This window comes from Periophthalmus magnuspinnatus, chromosome 9 (assembly GCF_009829125.3).
Source record: "Periophthalmus magnuspinnatus isolate fPerMag1 chromosome 9, fPerMag1.2.pri, whole genome shotgun sequence".
Taxonomy (NCBI): domain Eukaryota; kingdom Metazoa; phylum Chordata; class Actinopteri; order Gobiiformes; family Gobiidae; genus Periophthalmus; species Periophthalmus magnuspinnatus.
The window spans coordinates 33,217,300-33,234,317 of NC_047134.1; the positions used below are offsets into that span (position 1 = coordinate 33,217,300).

Consider the following 17,018-nt stretch of genomic DNA (forward strand, 5'->3'; position numbering starts at 1 on the left):
TTTGCCAATGTCATCGTACATCACTTTGACATTTACAGAAAAGCCCATAAATTATAAGAATGTTGTAGATCTTCAAATTAAAACACCGGGGCAACCTATAAAATACTGGATCTAAATATCAAAGCTTTGATTTTGAATAAATGTCATTTATTTATTTAGTAGTTTAGTTTTGATGATTGTTTGCATTACATATATAGACTCCAAAAAGAATAAACATTTCACGAGTTTCATCAATAAGACACTTTATTGTAACTATTCTCTATTTAAAAGCCTTCAGTCACCATATTTCAACCTTTATTAGGTTAAAAATGTGTTAAATGTTCAACAACATCATTTCTGCTGTACAATGGAATTGTGGCCACACCTGCCCTGGAGCAGACTGACAATCTGCGCCATCAGCCCGTCTAACCACTAACACACTCACATATACATCACTTTCACTTTCTCTATAAATATGTATTATAAATAATTTTTTAAACATGAGAATGCAACATAATATCCATAAATGCTCAAAAAATCCTTTTAATAATATGGATGAGGGTTTTTTTTGAAAACACACTCACACAACGTCTCCACTCTGGTGTTTTTATGGAGAAATGATGTGAGTCCATTAAATCGGGCGGCCGCATTAAAAAGAGCAGGGACGCCACATTATCATATAAAGAGCTCACAGACAGGCAGGACAGCAGCTACAATCCAATAAATCAACACAGCACTAACTATGCAAATCTGTGAAAAGGAAAACTGGGAAAAGGAAAGAAGACACTCCAGGATGGTGTTAGACTGGGTTTAGTCCTGGTTTAGTCCTGGTTTAGTCCTGGTTTAGTCCTGGTTTAGTCCTGGTTTAGTCCTGGTTTGGATATGGGTTGGACATTGTGAGGACATCGTGTGGACCTGGTTTGGACAGTGTTTTCATCTGGTTTGGACCTGATTCTGACTTGGTTTGGCCTGGCTTTGACATTGCATTAACCTAGTTTGGACATGGTTATGATGTTGTTTGGACCTGGATCAGCCTGGCTTGGCCTAGTTTGGCGTGATTGGACATGGTTTGGACCTGGTTTGGACTTGGTTTGGACCTGGTTTGGACCTGGTTTGGACCTGGTTTGGACTTGGTTTGGACCTGGTTTGGACTTGGTTTGGACCTGGTTTGGACCTGGTTTGGACCTGGTTTGGACCTGGTTTGGACCTGGTTTGGACCTGGTTTGGACCTGGTTTGGACCTGGTTTGGACCTGGTTTGGACTTGGTTTGGACCTGGTTTGGACTTGGTTTGGACCTGGTTTGGCCTGGATCTCTTGTGGGCTGGTTTGGACATACAGTAGTCTGTGCTTGGCCTGGTTTGGCCATGGTTTTGACATAGTTTGGTGTGGGTTTAGTAAATATCTTGTCTTGGTTCAGTCCATTTTTAATTTTTTTTTTTTTTTTGTACTTGCAGTGTCAAACAAGTGTCTGTGATATTTCTGCACTTTTGTGCATCAAAATTTTTCTGTTACCTAAACCTCAACTTATACGTTTAAAGACATGTTTTAAAGTGGACCTATTATGCAAAATCAACTTTTTAGACCATTTAAACATATTATAGTTGTTTCGCCCTCTCAGACCTTTCAGAGTTGTATCTGATTCGTTGAACAATTCATCAATCTGCTCCTTCAGACTGTGCCTGTCCCCAGGCCTGGCTAAAGGGTGGGGTCCCGGTGATGTTACGTAACTGGACTTGATGTGGTGCTCATCATTATTGTGACAATTCAAAACATTCAATTCAATTCAATGTGATTCTAATTTATCTTCAGCTCTTTCAGTAAATATGGACCCTTAATAAAACATTCCACTGGCACATTGTGTCACTCCCGTTGGCTCGCATTTCTTCCATTTGTCATTCTGTGAACATGGCTGGCCTCTCCTCACTGCAGTCCAGCTACTTTGGGTCAGAAATATTCCAAAAAGAGAAGAAAAATGCTGTGAAAAGTTTCACCCCACACCCAGTCTCAGGGCCCGAGTGAGAGGAAAGTCCTGATAATGATCTGGCAACTGCCGCAGCTCAAACGGAAACAGCAAATAAACAGAAGATTTACACAGGACTTTAGGAATGAAAGACTAGAGGAAGGATTTTGTCCCTATTCAACAGAATATATTGTTTAATGTGACAGAAATATTTTGAAGCAATAGAGGCGAGTAGCAAAAAATACAAAATTCCTGATCACATTTTAATTTTCTCTTAAAAATTAATTGGTCATAATTTGTATGTAGATTATCTACGGATTAAAATGGCAATGTTCCATAATGCAGGACCATCAAAACTGATTTAAACCATGACAAAACCACCTCCAAATCAGGACTAAACCAAGTCTAACTAGGACTAAACCAGGACGACCCAATTGTAAACCAGGACTGAACCGAGTCTGAACAAGGACTAGACCAGGACAAATCCAGGACAGAATCCAGACAGAACCAGGATTAAACATGGTCTAAGAAAACTGTCTAAACCAGGACTAAATGAGAATGAACCTAGAACTAAACCTAACACAGAACTATACCCCGACTAAACCAAGACTAAAAACACCAGATCTAAAATAGAACTACGACCAAACTAAACCAGAATAAACCGAAGACTAAACCAGGCGTAACGTAGGACTAAACCAGATGTAGTATAGGACTATGCCCAGACTAAACCAGGATTAAAACACGTCTAGGACAAAACATCATCAGGATCACTTAAGTTCCAGTAGATCAAGTGCTATAACGGGCCGCATACCACATTTTGAGAACCACAGATGTATAAGTGTTTAAGTAAAAATGTATAAAAGCTAAAACTACACAACAAAACATTTATATTGACTTTTAAAAGATATTCATAAATTTATTGATGCTAAGTTTTAGGACAGCAAAATGTTTGTTGATATACGTTAGAACATATAATTTAATGTAACAGAAATACTTTTAGAACAATAAAGGGACAAGATAAAAAGTATAGTTCTTAGCTTTCACAAATACAATATCTAAGGGCGTGTTCACAATTGATCTGCTTTGGTCCAGGTTTTTTGCCTAGATTAGTCCTGTTTTAGAATTGTTTTGGTCCTGTTCTAGTTCTGGTTCAGTCCTGGTTTAGTTCAAGTCTGAATCAGGGCTAAACCAGGACTAGACCAGGACTAACGCAGGGTTAAACCAGGACTAAAGCAGGTCTAAACCAGGGCTAAACCAGGACTAGACCAGTACTAAAACAGGGTTAAACCAGGACTAAAGCAGGTCTAAACCAGGGCTAAACCAGGACTAGACCAGGACTAAAGCAGGGTTAAACCAGGACTAAAGCAGGTCTAAACTAGGGCTAAACCAGGACTAGACCAGGACTAAAGCAGGGTTAAACCAGGACTAAAGCAGGTCTAAACCAGGGCTAAACCAGGACTAGACCAGGACTAAAGCAGGATTAGGCCAGGACTAAACCACGACTAAACCAGAACTAGACCAGGACTAAACCAGGACTAAACCATGTCTAAACTAGGACTACATCAGTACTAAACCAGGACAAAACCATATGTAAACCAGGACTAAACCAGGACTAACCTAGGACTAAAGAAACAGATCTAACCTAAACCAGATCTAATAAAGAACTATGCTCAAACCGTGACTAAACCAGAATAAACCTAGGACTAAACCAGGACTTAAACCAGGTTAAATATAAAGGACTGACCCAGATCTAATATAGAACTACACCCAGAGTAAATCGAGACGAGCAGAACAAAACGAGCAGAACAAAACGAGCAGAACAAAACGAGCAGAACAAAACGAGCAGGACAAAACGAGCAGAACAAAACGAGCGGGACAAAACGTCATCAGGACGTCCCACGCTCCATCAGATGAAGTGCTATATTGGGCCATGAACCACAGTTTGAGAACCACAGATGTATCAGCGCTAAAGTAAATATCTATGGAAACTAACAAACATAAAAATAATAGGATCATTTACATAAGTTAAAATTCACTTGATTTGAATAGATTTGACTTTTTTGTGTAAATTTAACATAGACATTTGATATTCAGATATTCACAACTGATTTTGGGATATATTTAAGCAAACATTTAGCTCAACAAAATTAGTTCATTAATTGATTTTATTATTAAGAAAATCCCTGAAATCAGTCAATTTGATTTTGAAAACTCACTAACACTAATTTACACTTTTGACACACATTTTTAATCAAACACAACAAATACTGCTGCTCAAATCAAGATTAAAAATTCACATTCGATTTGATTTCTTTTAAAATCATACACTTTTTTTTCATTTTTCATATTTACTTCCCTATTTTTTTATTTTGATTTTTGAATCTTTTTTTTTTTTTTTTTTTTAAAGTAACATTGACTTACCGAGTTGACAATGCCTTTAAGTGAGTGGAAGCCATCTTTGACTGGAAAAACTTGATCTCTGGTGTCTGCGATGGCGAAAAGCTGCAAAATTCAAACAAAATTAGCAAAATCAGCGAATTCGCCGCTCTTTCTCGGTTTAGTTTTCCTCTTATAAGACAGTGAGCCGTGCGTTTGGTGAATATTTTTACGAGCAGCGGAGAAGAGGACAGCAGCAGATGGCATGACACTTTCTAAAAACCAAAAAAAAAAAATGTTTGGGAGAGAAGTGTCTTTTGTTTTTGACTAAATGGACGTTTATCACGCGAATGGTTTCCAATGGAAACCGCAGACTGGACACTGCGAAATTCACACTCAAAATGTTCACTGTGGATTTTGGGTTGACTATAAAAAGTGCTACTACTACAACTACTACTACTACTACTACTACTGTTACTGTTACTACTTCTACTACTACTACTACTACTACTACTACTACTACTACTACTACTACTACTACTAATGTTACTGTTACTACTTCTACTACTACTACTACTACTACTGCCAACTACTGCCAACCTTAATCTTTGAAAAGGAAATTTCACTTAATGCCTATAGTACTGCAAAATATAAAACAATAAAGCAAAATAATTATTTAAATTATCAAATATATAAAAAAAAAAACTGTGTAACTGCTACTACTACTGCTACTACTACTACTACTACCACTACTACTACCAACTACTACCAACTTAAATTTCACTTAATGCCTATAGTACTGCAAAATAAAAAACAATAAAGCAAAATAATTATTCAAATTATCAAATATAAAAAAAATTGTGTAACTGCTACTAGTACTGCTACTACTACTACTACTACTACTACTACTACTACTACTACTGCTACTACCCCTGCTGCTGCTAATCCTCCTCCTCCTACTACTACTGCTACTACTACTACCAACTACTACCAACTTAAATTTCACTTAATGCCTATAGTACTGCAAAATAAAAAACAATAAAGCAAAATAATTATTCAAATGATCAAATATAAAAAAAATTGTGTAACTGCTACTAGTACTGCTACTACTGCTACTACTACTACTACTCCTGCTGCTGCTAATCCTCCTCCTCCTACTACTACTGTTACTACTGCTACTACTACTAGTGCCACTGCTAATACTATTACTACCACTACAAATAAAAATACCGTAACTAAAATAAACATTAAGCTGCCAACTTTGACCTATATACCAATAAAATACTGCAAAATATAAGGAGGGGAAATATTCAGATGATCAAATATTAATAGTTACAATGATTTACTGAACTTGAACAGATATTTGTTGGAAATACAAACATGAAATGGTTAGAAAAATGTAATTATGTATTTTATTTTAATTGCCTTTGAGTGACACAAACAGGAAAATGTTGAAATGAAACTTTGAAATTTTGAAAACAGTCGAGTCAGGATTTTTAAGACAAATATTAAAACAATTCAACAAATACAATCATTTCCAGCAAGTTTCTGAACAAGAATGTTTTAAATATATTGGCATTACCCCAGTACAGTAAATTACACACGACTACTAGAGTTTAATAAAAAGGATAATTTTTTTGGACATCTGATCTGGATTTATTTGTGTTTCTTTTCACCTGAACTTGAAAATGTTACAGTGAAAATACAGTTTGGGCTAAAATGTCTGACTTTCCTCGCAGTCATGTTGGCGTTGGTTACCTGCTGTTCGTCAAAGTCCTTCACTCCCACGCAGTACACACGCGCTCCGAACCTGCGAGCCTCGTCCGCCTGGAGACAAACGGGAAAGAACAACTCAGACACACCAAGATATGAGTGCACTGAACTTTAGAAGAATATGTTCAACTCAGATCACAATCATCAACTTGTTTTTGTAGTTATTAATAGTTTCAAAGCATTTAGTCCTGGTTTAGTCCTGGTTTAGTCCTGGTTTAGTCCTGGTTTAGTCCTGGTTTAGTCCTGGTTTAGTCCTGGTTTAGTCCTGGTTTAGTCCTGGTTTAGTTTTGGTCTAGGCCTGATTTAGTCCGGTCCTTGTCTAGTCCTGGCCCTGTCCTGGTCTAAGTCTAATATAGTCCTGATTTAGTCTCAGTTTAGTCTGCGCTTAGTCCATATTTGCTTATTAGATCTGGATTGACTGAATACTGCCCATACAATTACATAAACCTAATTTAGTCCTGAAATTAATCTGGTTTAGTTCTAAGTTAGACCTAGTTTGGTACTTTCTTTGTGCAGTTTCTTCACTGTAGATTCAGTCACAGCTCAGAATAAATCCAGGTTCAATTCTGGGTTTAGTTACAGTTTGGCCTGGGTTTCATCATCCTGGTCTAGTCCTGGCCTAGTCCTGGTCCAGTGCTCTAGGCTTTACTAGAGCTAGTCCTGGCCTAGTATAGACCTGGTTTATTCCTGGTCTACTCCTGACATTGAAACCGACTTAATCCTATAGAAAACAGAGATAAAACTGTGGGACCTCTTTGACAGTGAGCTCATGGACGAACACCTCCAGTTTGCCATCGGTCAGAGCCAGAATGATACTGGACGACTTCACATTCTGAGTCTCAATCTGCATCCGAGCCTAGGGAAAAAAATAAAATACACTATTCACTTGACAGTATTCTACATATAGGATACATATACTTACATATACTCCTACTTATCATCACTATATACTCAAAATCATTCAAATGTACACATGCACGTCTAGGACTTACAATAGTTTAGTGCCGCTGAAACAAAAATCCATTTAAACATAAATATATAAATAAACAATTCAACATATTAAATAGCCAACTATTATTGATCTTTTGTATTATATAGTAATTCCCTGCTTATTCTAAAAAGATGAAAAGAAAAACATAAATCAAGTGGTTATTAAATAGTTTATATATATATATATATATATATATATATATACACATATATATACATATATATACCATACCACCATATCAAATTTTTATGTGTGATATATTGAATATATTGATAAAGAAAATATAGATAAACGATAATACCAATAACATACAAATAACAATAATATACAAACGATAACACATTTTTCCCACTGACACAACAGTAACCCTAAAGTTATCCCCAAAAAGCTATTCTAAATGTAAAATATGATTAAAAACATGAGCTGCAATGAGTCATAAAGTGATTTATTCAAACTTTTACGACTTGAATCTTATCATAATTCACAAAATGTACACAAAATGAGTATTAGGCCCAAAAAATACTGTTCCAGCTTCATATATAAAACGATAAGTCGACATAGTAATTGTCATGAGAGGCCTACACAGAATGTCCATTTGTTATATAAATTCCGTGTTAAAGTTGAACTATTTATTTCAAACATGAGTTTATTTCTCACCTTATTGAGTCCCTCGTGCATAAAAGTCTCTCCGGCTGGTTTCACGTTCTCCAGACGCCTCAGACCCTCGTCAATCTGCCCACTGAAAAATTATACTACATTTTGTACTGTTTTACATCCTGTTTCATACATAACGCACACATCACATACATAATACACAATGTCTATGAAGTATATTGTATAAAAATCTAAATACCGGTCTCCAGTGAGCGGGAGCAGGACTTCAGCTTGACCCGAGAACACGATAAAGGACACTCTCAATCTGGGACTGCAACGCCACACGCAGGTTTGATCAAATGAAAACACTTTCATAAAACATAATCCATCATGTTTCCAATAATAACAATAATAACATTAATATTGTGAACGCAGATACATGTATACTAATGAAGTAATGAAGGCAACACAGGAAATATTAAAAGAGACTCGTGTCCCCCAATATGAGGTAAACATGTTCAAATCAAAGCTTTTACTAATAACGATGCTGATTTAATCTTAATTACAAAAACAGTGGAAATTATGTCTCAAATAGTTATGTCATAATTTGGTGTTTTTGGTGGTGGAAAGCATAATGAGCCAGTTTCAACGCTGAAATCCAGCTGGTTTAAACCTAAAATGCTTCTCTCTGATCTGAATGGTCACTACCTAAACTCCAGCACCTGCAGCTAATCATGTCTCAGTGCTAGTGCAGCCTGTGCAGCTCAGAGAGTGAATCCTGGAGGTTCTGATCTTTCACATGAGGCCTGTCCATACACTGAGAATGAGAAAAACGTGTATGTTTCTTCTATCTGCAGGTTTTGTTGTGATTGTAAAACCTTTTTTTTTTTTAAAGCAGTAAGAGCTACATTCAGTTCCATATTAAGCATTTTCTGCCATGTAGCTGTAATCTATGAAACACGTAGATATTTTTACAGATTTTGTTCATTTTTAGACAAAAATATAAACGTCTTCTGTACTTACACAAATATAAGAACACATGCATTATAAGTTTGTTCATTATGAAATATATATGTTTAAAAATGCACATATTTGGGACATATATATATATCTTCTTGCTTCATTTTCATTTACATTATACATGAACCTGTATCCTATATAACCTAGAACCTATATCAGATTTTTGTGGGTTAAAATATCAAATAAATCAGGCTTAGAATTCAAAGTCTAGTACCTGAAAAGAAAATGTACACAAAAATTAATCAGTACATGGAAATGAGTGGACATTAGAACTCCGGACTCAAATACATAATAACAACGCACGATTCCTCAAATGAACAAGAATCAAAATAAAAACTGAGAATAAGCTAATGATGAGTAAACACTAAAACCTCAAAAAGGGTCAAAAGGTCATAGGGCTGCAACATTCAGTCATAATCAAATTAAAATCACAAACAGGCAAAATCGTAAAGGCTGCAATTTTTCAAGTACGACAATTTCCTCCAAAAACAACGAAATCTCTCGTCTTATTCTGCATAAAAACTGCTAACTCTGTAGTTTAAATCTGCACAAACAGGTTCTGAAATGTAATTCTTGTATTAGTTTGTCAGTTCATATTTCGTTCTCGTTGTCAATTCTTCTGGACGTGTTTAAAATGTGAACTTTGAACAGAATCCGATTAAAATTTAAACCGCAATTAGCAGCCCTTCCTCATAAAAGTCCATTTTGCATAACATGTCCACTCTGAACAGACACAAGAACAGGAAAAACACAGTTAGCTAACAGCTGCTTCGACATTTCAACAGACAGACTTTGCTTCAGATTCTCAGCTTGAACTTTGACCTCTTAAGTAATAATATGGTTTTCTCTGCTCCTCTCGCTCTCGCCGACTTGTGACACGTTCTAACATTTGATGCAAAAGCAGCTGGTGCCTGTTTTTTTTTTTTTTTTCTCTTGAAATGAACGAGCCGAGACAGAAGGCCGCTGAATGTCACGTATTAATAGTACATGGATCTCTGAGGAAGTGACAGAAGAAGCAGCAGAAAACAGGATCTAGGCGCTAGCACACGGGCGGCCGCTGAGTCACCACGTGTTTCCTGTTTCAGAGGGAGGCCGCCGCACCTGAGGCGTCAAAGACAGACCGTCAACCGCAAACGAAAAGCAAAGAAATGTGAATATGGTTTTAGTGGTGACGACTATAACGAAACAAACACACCCTGGGTTAGGTTATAGTTATTGTATTTTAAAATGACTGTGATGTTAAATATTTGTCAGGTTTACATCAGTCAGGTGATGATACTGGTTTAGTCCTGGTTTAGTCCTGGTCTAGTCCTGGTCTAGTCCTGGTCTAGTCCTGGTCTAGTCCTGGTCTAGTCCTGGTCTAGTCCTGGTTCAATCCTGGCTTAGCCTTGGTCTAGTCCTGGTTTAGTCCTATTCTAGTCCTGGTTTGTTCCTGGTTTACTGTTGATTTAGTCCCGGTCTAGTCCCGGTCTAGTCCCGGTCTAGTCCCGGTCTAGTCCCGGTCTAGTCCCGGTCTAGTCCCGGTCTAGTCCCGGTCTAGTCCCGGTCTAGTCCTGGCTTAGCCTTGCTCTTGTCCTGGTTTAGTCCTGGTCTAGTCCTGGTCTAGTCCTGGTCTAGTCCTGGTCTAGTCCTGGTCTAGTCCTGGTCTAGTCCTGGTCTAGTCCTGGTCTAGTCCTGGTCTAGTCCTGGTCTAGTCCTGGTCTAGCCCTGGTTTAGTCCTGGTTTAGTCCTATTCTAGTCCTGGTTTGTTCCTGGTTTACTGCTGATTTAGTCCCGGTCTAGTCCTGGTCTAGTCCTGGTTTAGTCCTGGTTTAGTCCTGGTCTAGTCCTGGTCTAGTCCTGGTCTAGTCCTGATCCTGTCCTGATTTTAGCACAGACCTTGAGACCTATAGAAAACTGAAACTGAAACGTACACACCCTACGGTAGTCCTCCCTTCAAACATATATTTAGGGGCTCACCAGAACCTTGGAGTGGTCAAATATATTGTTTAAAAATCACATTTTTAATTTTAATTTTCCCATGTATTTGAGCAAATCTGTCTATCTCCAGTGTCCATATTATATCGTAGCAGTTCATGAGGTCAAAATAATTCCACTGCAAATTAGAAGGAATTTTAGTGTCTGATAACCGTGAAATGCACGTTAGCACGCTAGTTTCTGTTAGCTCTACCATAAACAAACTCCGCACTGCTCTCTGACACTTGTGACACTTATAAACTCATCCCGGTGCATAATTAGGATGTTCTGAATGCATAAGGTCAGTGAGGAAGAACTTCTACCACTGCAAAAACTGTTTAAAATGAACTAGTAAGATCAAATTAGGCACATCACCTTTAATTATCAGCACAATTTAACCTTCTTATATCATAAATTATACTGCCGCTATAAGACAGTACAGCCTCCCCTTAAATAGGCCCCGCTCGTTTCGCTAACCCAACCCGTGACCTTCTAGCTGTGAGGCCATCTTGCTAACTACGTACGCACAGTTCCGCTCAATAGTATAACACTGATTTGTCGGTACGTTCCCTATAGTGAGAACGTGTTGTGTCAGATGTTTTGGTGTCCGCGCCGCGCCTCCCTCAGCTTCGGAACACACGGTTAGCTCGGCGTTAGCATGTAGCTCTGAGTCTGGGGAGCATAAGGAGAGGTGGTGATACTGGCCCACGCGCTCGCAGCCACCACGCACGTACGCTATATGCATCCTGCGGCGATTTTTCAGCGTCATATGGACACGAGAAACTCAACCGCAGAGGAGGCATCAACCGTGGGCGGATTATTCAACTTCATATAAGAAGAGGTGCGCAGCTGCGAGCCGGGGCTGTGGAGTAAATATTGGCAAACAAGATGGAGGGAAATGCGTCGTGTTTGGGGTTATTACGGGGCTAGTGGGAAAGAGAGGTAGGAGACAGGATAACCACTCTGCCACAGTAACACAGGGAGGACATGCAAAATATTTCAGAAAACATCCTCTATTCCCATATCCCTGTTACTTTTTATTTAGGGCCACACGATATTGGAAAATGTTGTTCTATGTGAGATGACTGTGAAGTTAAATTGTGGCATTACATTTTTTATTTATTTTATGTTTTTGTTGTCAGTGATTTTCAGAACTATGGCTTTTCATGTCAGAACTCGACAGCATTAACCAGTTTTTGTCCAAGGTGAATGTAAATCAACAATAAAATCTTGTTAATTTTATCTCGTGAGATCTTATAGCATAGAATCTTGTGCCATCCCTACTTTTTTTTTTACAGTTTTTTTTTTTTTTTTTTGGCAATTCCAATTTTAATACATTTTTATCAAATCTAGCATTGGTTGTTCTTTCAAATGGGGGAGCTCAGTACATTTTTTTCCAATCATATTTATCCAATCCAAACTAGACCAAAGTGTTTCCAAAGTGCTGCGATTATATATAATAATACACCTTTTTTCATGACATTCATTATTAAAACCAGAGATTAATCAAATTCATATGATTAATTGCCCAGTCCAGTCCTGTTGTTCATCTTTAAAATGTGAACTACCAATCCTAATCTGTCTGAAGAGGAGTTAACAAAGCCGTAGACGCGTCCCCTCACACTTGGCTCCGGGATCACAGTCTCTCTTGCCGGAGCTGGGTGTTGCAGGCACCACTTGTTCGGCAGGTCTGAGTGCCAGGGACAAAGCGTGTGAGATGCCTGGGATTGTGCTTTGGCGACAGGGACTCGGCAGGGACTCGGCAGGGGCCCGGGCCGCTCCACATGGCCCGACAGAAGTGGCCATGCGCACTCAGCATTGTCAAGCAGATTGTCCTTCCATTCTTCCTCTCTCCTCCTCCTACTCTACTTTCTCTGCTCAACAATTCAGAAGAAAATGAGTGTAGTTCTTGACAAATACTGAGAGTAGATCTGGGATATATTTGTTAAGAAATGAAGATTCGGTTCACAGTGCATAGTTTTAACACGTCTGTGAGAATTACATTTGAGAGAAGACTGAAATCTGTACTGTTAAAGACAAGAATCACATGCATTTCAAAACTTGTGATGCATAATAATGGAATTTTCACCTGATAATCTGAACATTTGTGTCATCGATAACCAATAAAGTAAAACCAATAACACATTTTAAATTTAAACCTGATTTTTGAAATGTAAAACGTTTATAATTTGTTTGTTTCGGTTCATAGGCCTCAATGTGACTAAAGGAGAAAATATAATACATATGAAGTCAGGGGTCAAAGTGAGCAAACCCTGGAGGAAAAGCAGCTGAAATTGTGTATCAGAATTATCGGTGTCATGTCGTAACTAGAAGACATCAGTGATCGATATTATTGTGCGTCTATGTTTGTAGAAGTCTAAACTACAGAACCCCCACAGAGATACACTGACATTCGGGGTATTCAGAGTACATTACCTAAAAAACTGCAGCTCTTGTGGTTTGATGATTTACCATTTACATTTTAATTTATTTGAGTTTTAGTTAAACTGAGGCCAATAGGTTAAACTTGAGGTGGAGGACACACAAATATATGGACGCATTTTTCAAACTGTCAAAATGTGTCTTCTGTTTCAGCAAAAATTAAGTGAAAAAATTGTGGCACTGCAATTGCTTTCAGTCGAAACAATAGACAAGTGACAATTTCAGAAACAAAGTTGAGTCATTTCAATTAAACTGTCAATCCTTTGCCAGAAGAGCGTGTGGTTTGGGGTTATGACTTGGAGGAAGAAAAGTGGCACTGAAAGAAAATTTATATAAACACCAGTATGTGTTTTTACCAGCACAAAATAAAATTTAATCAAAACCAATCACCCAGCCCAAATTTCAATTAAATTTACAAAAAAAGAAAGTAAACCTACATATAAACTGCTTTTTATATGACGAATTTAACTTTTTGGAGCTTTCTTCGAGCTTCCTCATCACAAACTGAAGAGGTTTAGATGTCATCCCTGGACTATTCAAACCCTCCTTACGGTCAGTAGTACGATTTTGTCCAAAGCTCAGCCCACAGCCCTACATCATCCACGCTCCCTCATGACAGTTTCCCATAAAAATACAAAAGCAGGACACAAAACAGACTACAACTTCACAAACCTGACGCGATGTACAGTGGTTTCATTAGCAAAATGCATGCTGATTGTGTTCTGACAGCACTGAAAGGGGAGTGACTTAGCATGGAGAGAAAGGGGAGGGTGGACTCAGAGCATCTTAAACAAAACTGAAACATACTGAAGATGTCAATATGTTATTTTCAGCTCATTCCAAAACAATAAAAGGTAACGTGGGGATGCAATGCCCCGTCTTTAACTTTATCATTCAGAAATGGATCTCACAAAGCTGGTCACACACTAAACGAGCTGCCAACACTTAATGTGTCAAAATGTTGCTGTATATTTACACAAACATGTAACTAATTATTGTATATTCCAGATAAATATATTTTTACAAAAGTGAAAAGTAAATTTATTGTCATTACTTTAATGTAAGATAAACGTGTGGGTCCCGCTACGGATTTTAAATGTGAAATATCAGTATCGGCAAATATCAGTATCGGCCACGACAACAGGCCAAATATCGGATCTCGGTATCGGCTCAAAAAATCCATACTGGCCCATCCCTAAAACCCATTCAGCCCTACCAAGTGTAGATCTTATGACGACATGCTCCTGATCTCCATTGTCTCCACGCTCCCCGCTCTCTCCTCCCCCCTCCAGACCCCCCCGGTTACAAATGTCCATTCTCGCAGCCCAGAAGACGGCTCCTCTCCGCCTCCCACTCCCACCTGCTGCCGCTGCTATTTTCCCTGGGCCGGCCGACCGCTCTGGCGTTCTGGCTCTGGGTGGCTACCGTCTGTGCAGCGCGCGGAGCTGGCAGACACGGCTCCAAGGCCCGAGAAGCGGTGTGCTAGCGCAGGGTTTTTTCAGACGCCTCCACTAATTAATTATGTGTTAAAAGGACATTTAGGGGAGTTTGGGACGAGTTTGCTGAAAGAGAAATTAGGTGGGAACTCCGAGGAAGAAGCGGTGGCAGTGTTAGCAGACAGGATGGCGCCTTGAAGTGGATGGATCGCAGTGTTACTGAAGCTGACGCGAGCTAATGTCGTGGCGGTGCAATTTGTTAAAGGAACTGTATGTAGCTTCCACTCAAACAAGATATCACAATCACAACTGAACCTAAGTTGCCAGAGCCTCAACCTGCAGATAGAGGACACATACAAGTTTTTCTCATTCTCAGTTTATGGACAGGCCTCATGTGAAAGATCAGAACCTCCAGAATTCACTCTCTGAGCTGCACAGGCTGCACTAATGTCACAAAGATAAAATTATTCAGGAAAGGTTCATTTCTGTCCTGTGAATGTGACTTTTTTCATATTAGTATCTGCTCAAATGAATATCTCTTTTCGATGCTAGTTTTGGTATCAATTAGCATCGAATTTTCGATACTTTTGACAACTCTAAGCTGCACTAGCACTGATTAATGATGAGCTTCAGGTGCTGGGGTTTAGGTAATGACGATTAAGATCAGACAGATTCCTTAGATTTAAAACGACAGGACTGAAACCTGTAAGTCAAATAAGACTCATGTGAGGCTCATTCTGCTTTCTCATTGGATAATGGTCTTGAGAACCCAAACATTTAATTATAACAAACAATTTGGCCATCGTGTCCACTGTTTTCGTGAATAAGAGTAGATCAACGTGGCAATTGTTATCAAAAGAATTGTTATCATTTGATTTGTGCATGTTATTTCGTATCTGGAGTTTCTAACTTTTAGCCTGGCTTCATCCTTTTGTGAGAACCTCCAGCAGCCATACGGATACTAATCTAATCTATCTCATCTCTCACCTGACAAAGCGATCGGTCAGATTCTTCACAAAGGAGTAGATCTCCACCCAGTCTCCTGCCACGCTCCCAGACCTGAAATAGACAAATAAAAAAACGTATGTGAAACAAATGTGGTGTATCACTCATTTAAGAGTCTTTCTTTTTGTGTACTAGCTTTCCTCCTTTGACTTGTAAGCCAATTTATTTATTTATTTATTTATTCAATGTTTAACCACGTAGGTCAATTGTGAACAACTTCTCATTTACAACGACGACCTGGATAGGCAGCTTCAGTGAAACACATAAAACACAAACACAATTCACAAATCAAAGAGTAAAACATTAAAAGGGGAGGGTAGAATAGTGGTTAAAAACATGTGCAGTGATCTTTTAAAATTAAACGGAGAGAAACAAAAGAACCAAGTTTTAAATCCTGCTGTAGATGGTTCCAGTCACTTGCTGCAGAGAACTGAAATGAGTTTTGGCCTAAGGCTGTGCGAGCTTTGGTACTGACAGCTGTATGTATCTGTTGGAGCGGAGTGCACGGCTGGAGCTGTGGATATTTAGCAGTGAACTGAGATATGAGGGGGTCATACCCAGTAAAGCTTTGTAAATGAAAATGAACCAGTGAGTTTGTCTGCGGGTGTGAAGAGATGGCCACTTGAGCAGAGAGTAAAGCCGACAGTGGAGCAAAGTTTTTGGAATTAATTGAATTTTTATCGAGATCAAGATTTGTAACTATGAATACTATAAGGTCTTTTTTAACTTCACCATGATGGCAAATTCAGCCTCTGAAAGTTGTGAAAAGTGCTTATAAACTTGCAGTATATAATTGGGAAAGTGGGAAAAAAGTCAGTTTTGCAAATATGTTTATATATGAACTGCTAAATTAATACCAGAATCTCATACGTTTCAGAAAATTCATACAACGTACTATTTGCACATCCTCTGACCACAAACAGTTTCAATTAAAGGCCCTGTACCCACATTTTTTCACATATTTCTAGCAAAATGTGTCTTGGCCACTACAGATATATTGTATCAGCAGCTCCTAAAGTCAAAATAAGTCTGTTACGTTCTGTCTATAAGGTTTTTACTGTCCGGGAATCAGAAAGTGCATGTTAGCATTCTAGTTGTTGTTAGCTTTACCCTCTCCGCAAAACTCCGCACTGGTTTCAGTTAACTGTGAAAAGTTAACTCCGAAATGCATAAGGGAAGTGAGGAATAACTTTGGACCACTACAAACCATTTAAAATCAACTAGTTCTGTTTTTCACGTTTTTTAGAAGAAAAAATCAGGTACAGCAACTTTGATGTAATCAGAGTCTATAATATGTGCATAAAGCAGCGAAGTTCTCCATTAAACTCCATCCTCTCATGTCGGCTCCTCCTCCGCCTCCAAAGGGCCAAAGTCAAGGACACTGAGACGCACAAACGGACATCCACAAACCTCCGCCATCTTGGAACATCTGGATATAGTTAGCGCTGGTTAATTATCGGATTGTTTTGCATTTTTATTGCTCAAG

The 17,018-nt window shown here is 38.5% G+C and overlaps 1 protein-coding gene across 1 annotated transcript in view; it reads right to left on the reverse strand.

Moving 5' to 3' along the window:
- Nucleotides 1–17,018, reverse strand: part of antxr2a (ANTXR cell adhesion molecule 2a) — a 114,072-nt gene that overhangs the window by 89,710 nt on the left and 7,344 nt on the right. Inside the window, exons 2-7 of the mRNA XM_033972615.2 lie at nt 15,515–15,586; nt 7,933–8,004; nt 7,737–7,818; nt 6,840–6,944; nt 6,074–6,142; nt 4,361–4,441 (exon numbers count right to left, since the gene is read on the reverse strand). Of these exons, the coding sequence (XP_033828506.1) occupies nt 4,361–4,441; nt 6,074–6,142; nt 6,840–6,944; nt 7,737–7,818; nt 7,933–8,004; nt 15,515–15,586 (481 nt within the window). The remainder of the gene's footprint in view (nt 1–4,360; nt 4,442–6,073; nt 6,143–6,839; nt 6,945–7,736; nt 7,819–7,932; nt 8,005–15,514; nt 15,587–17,018) is intronic.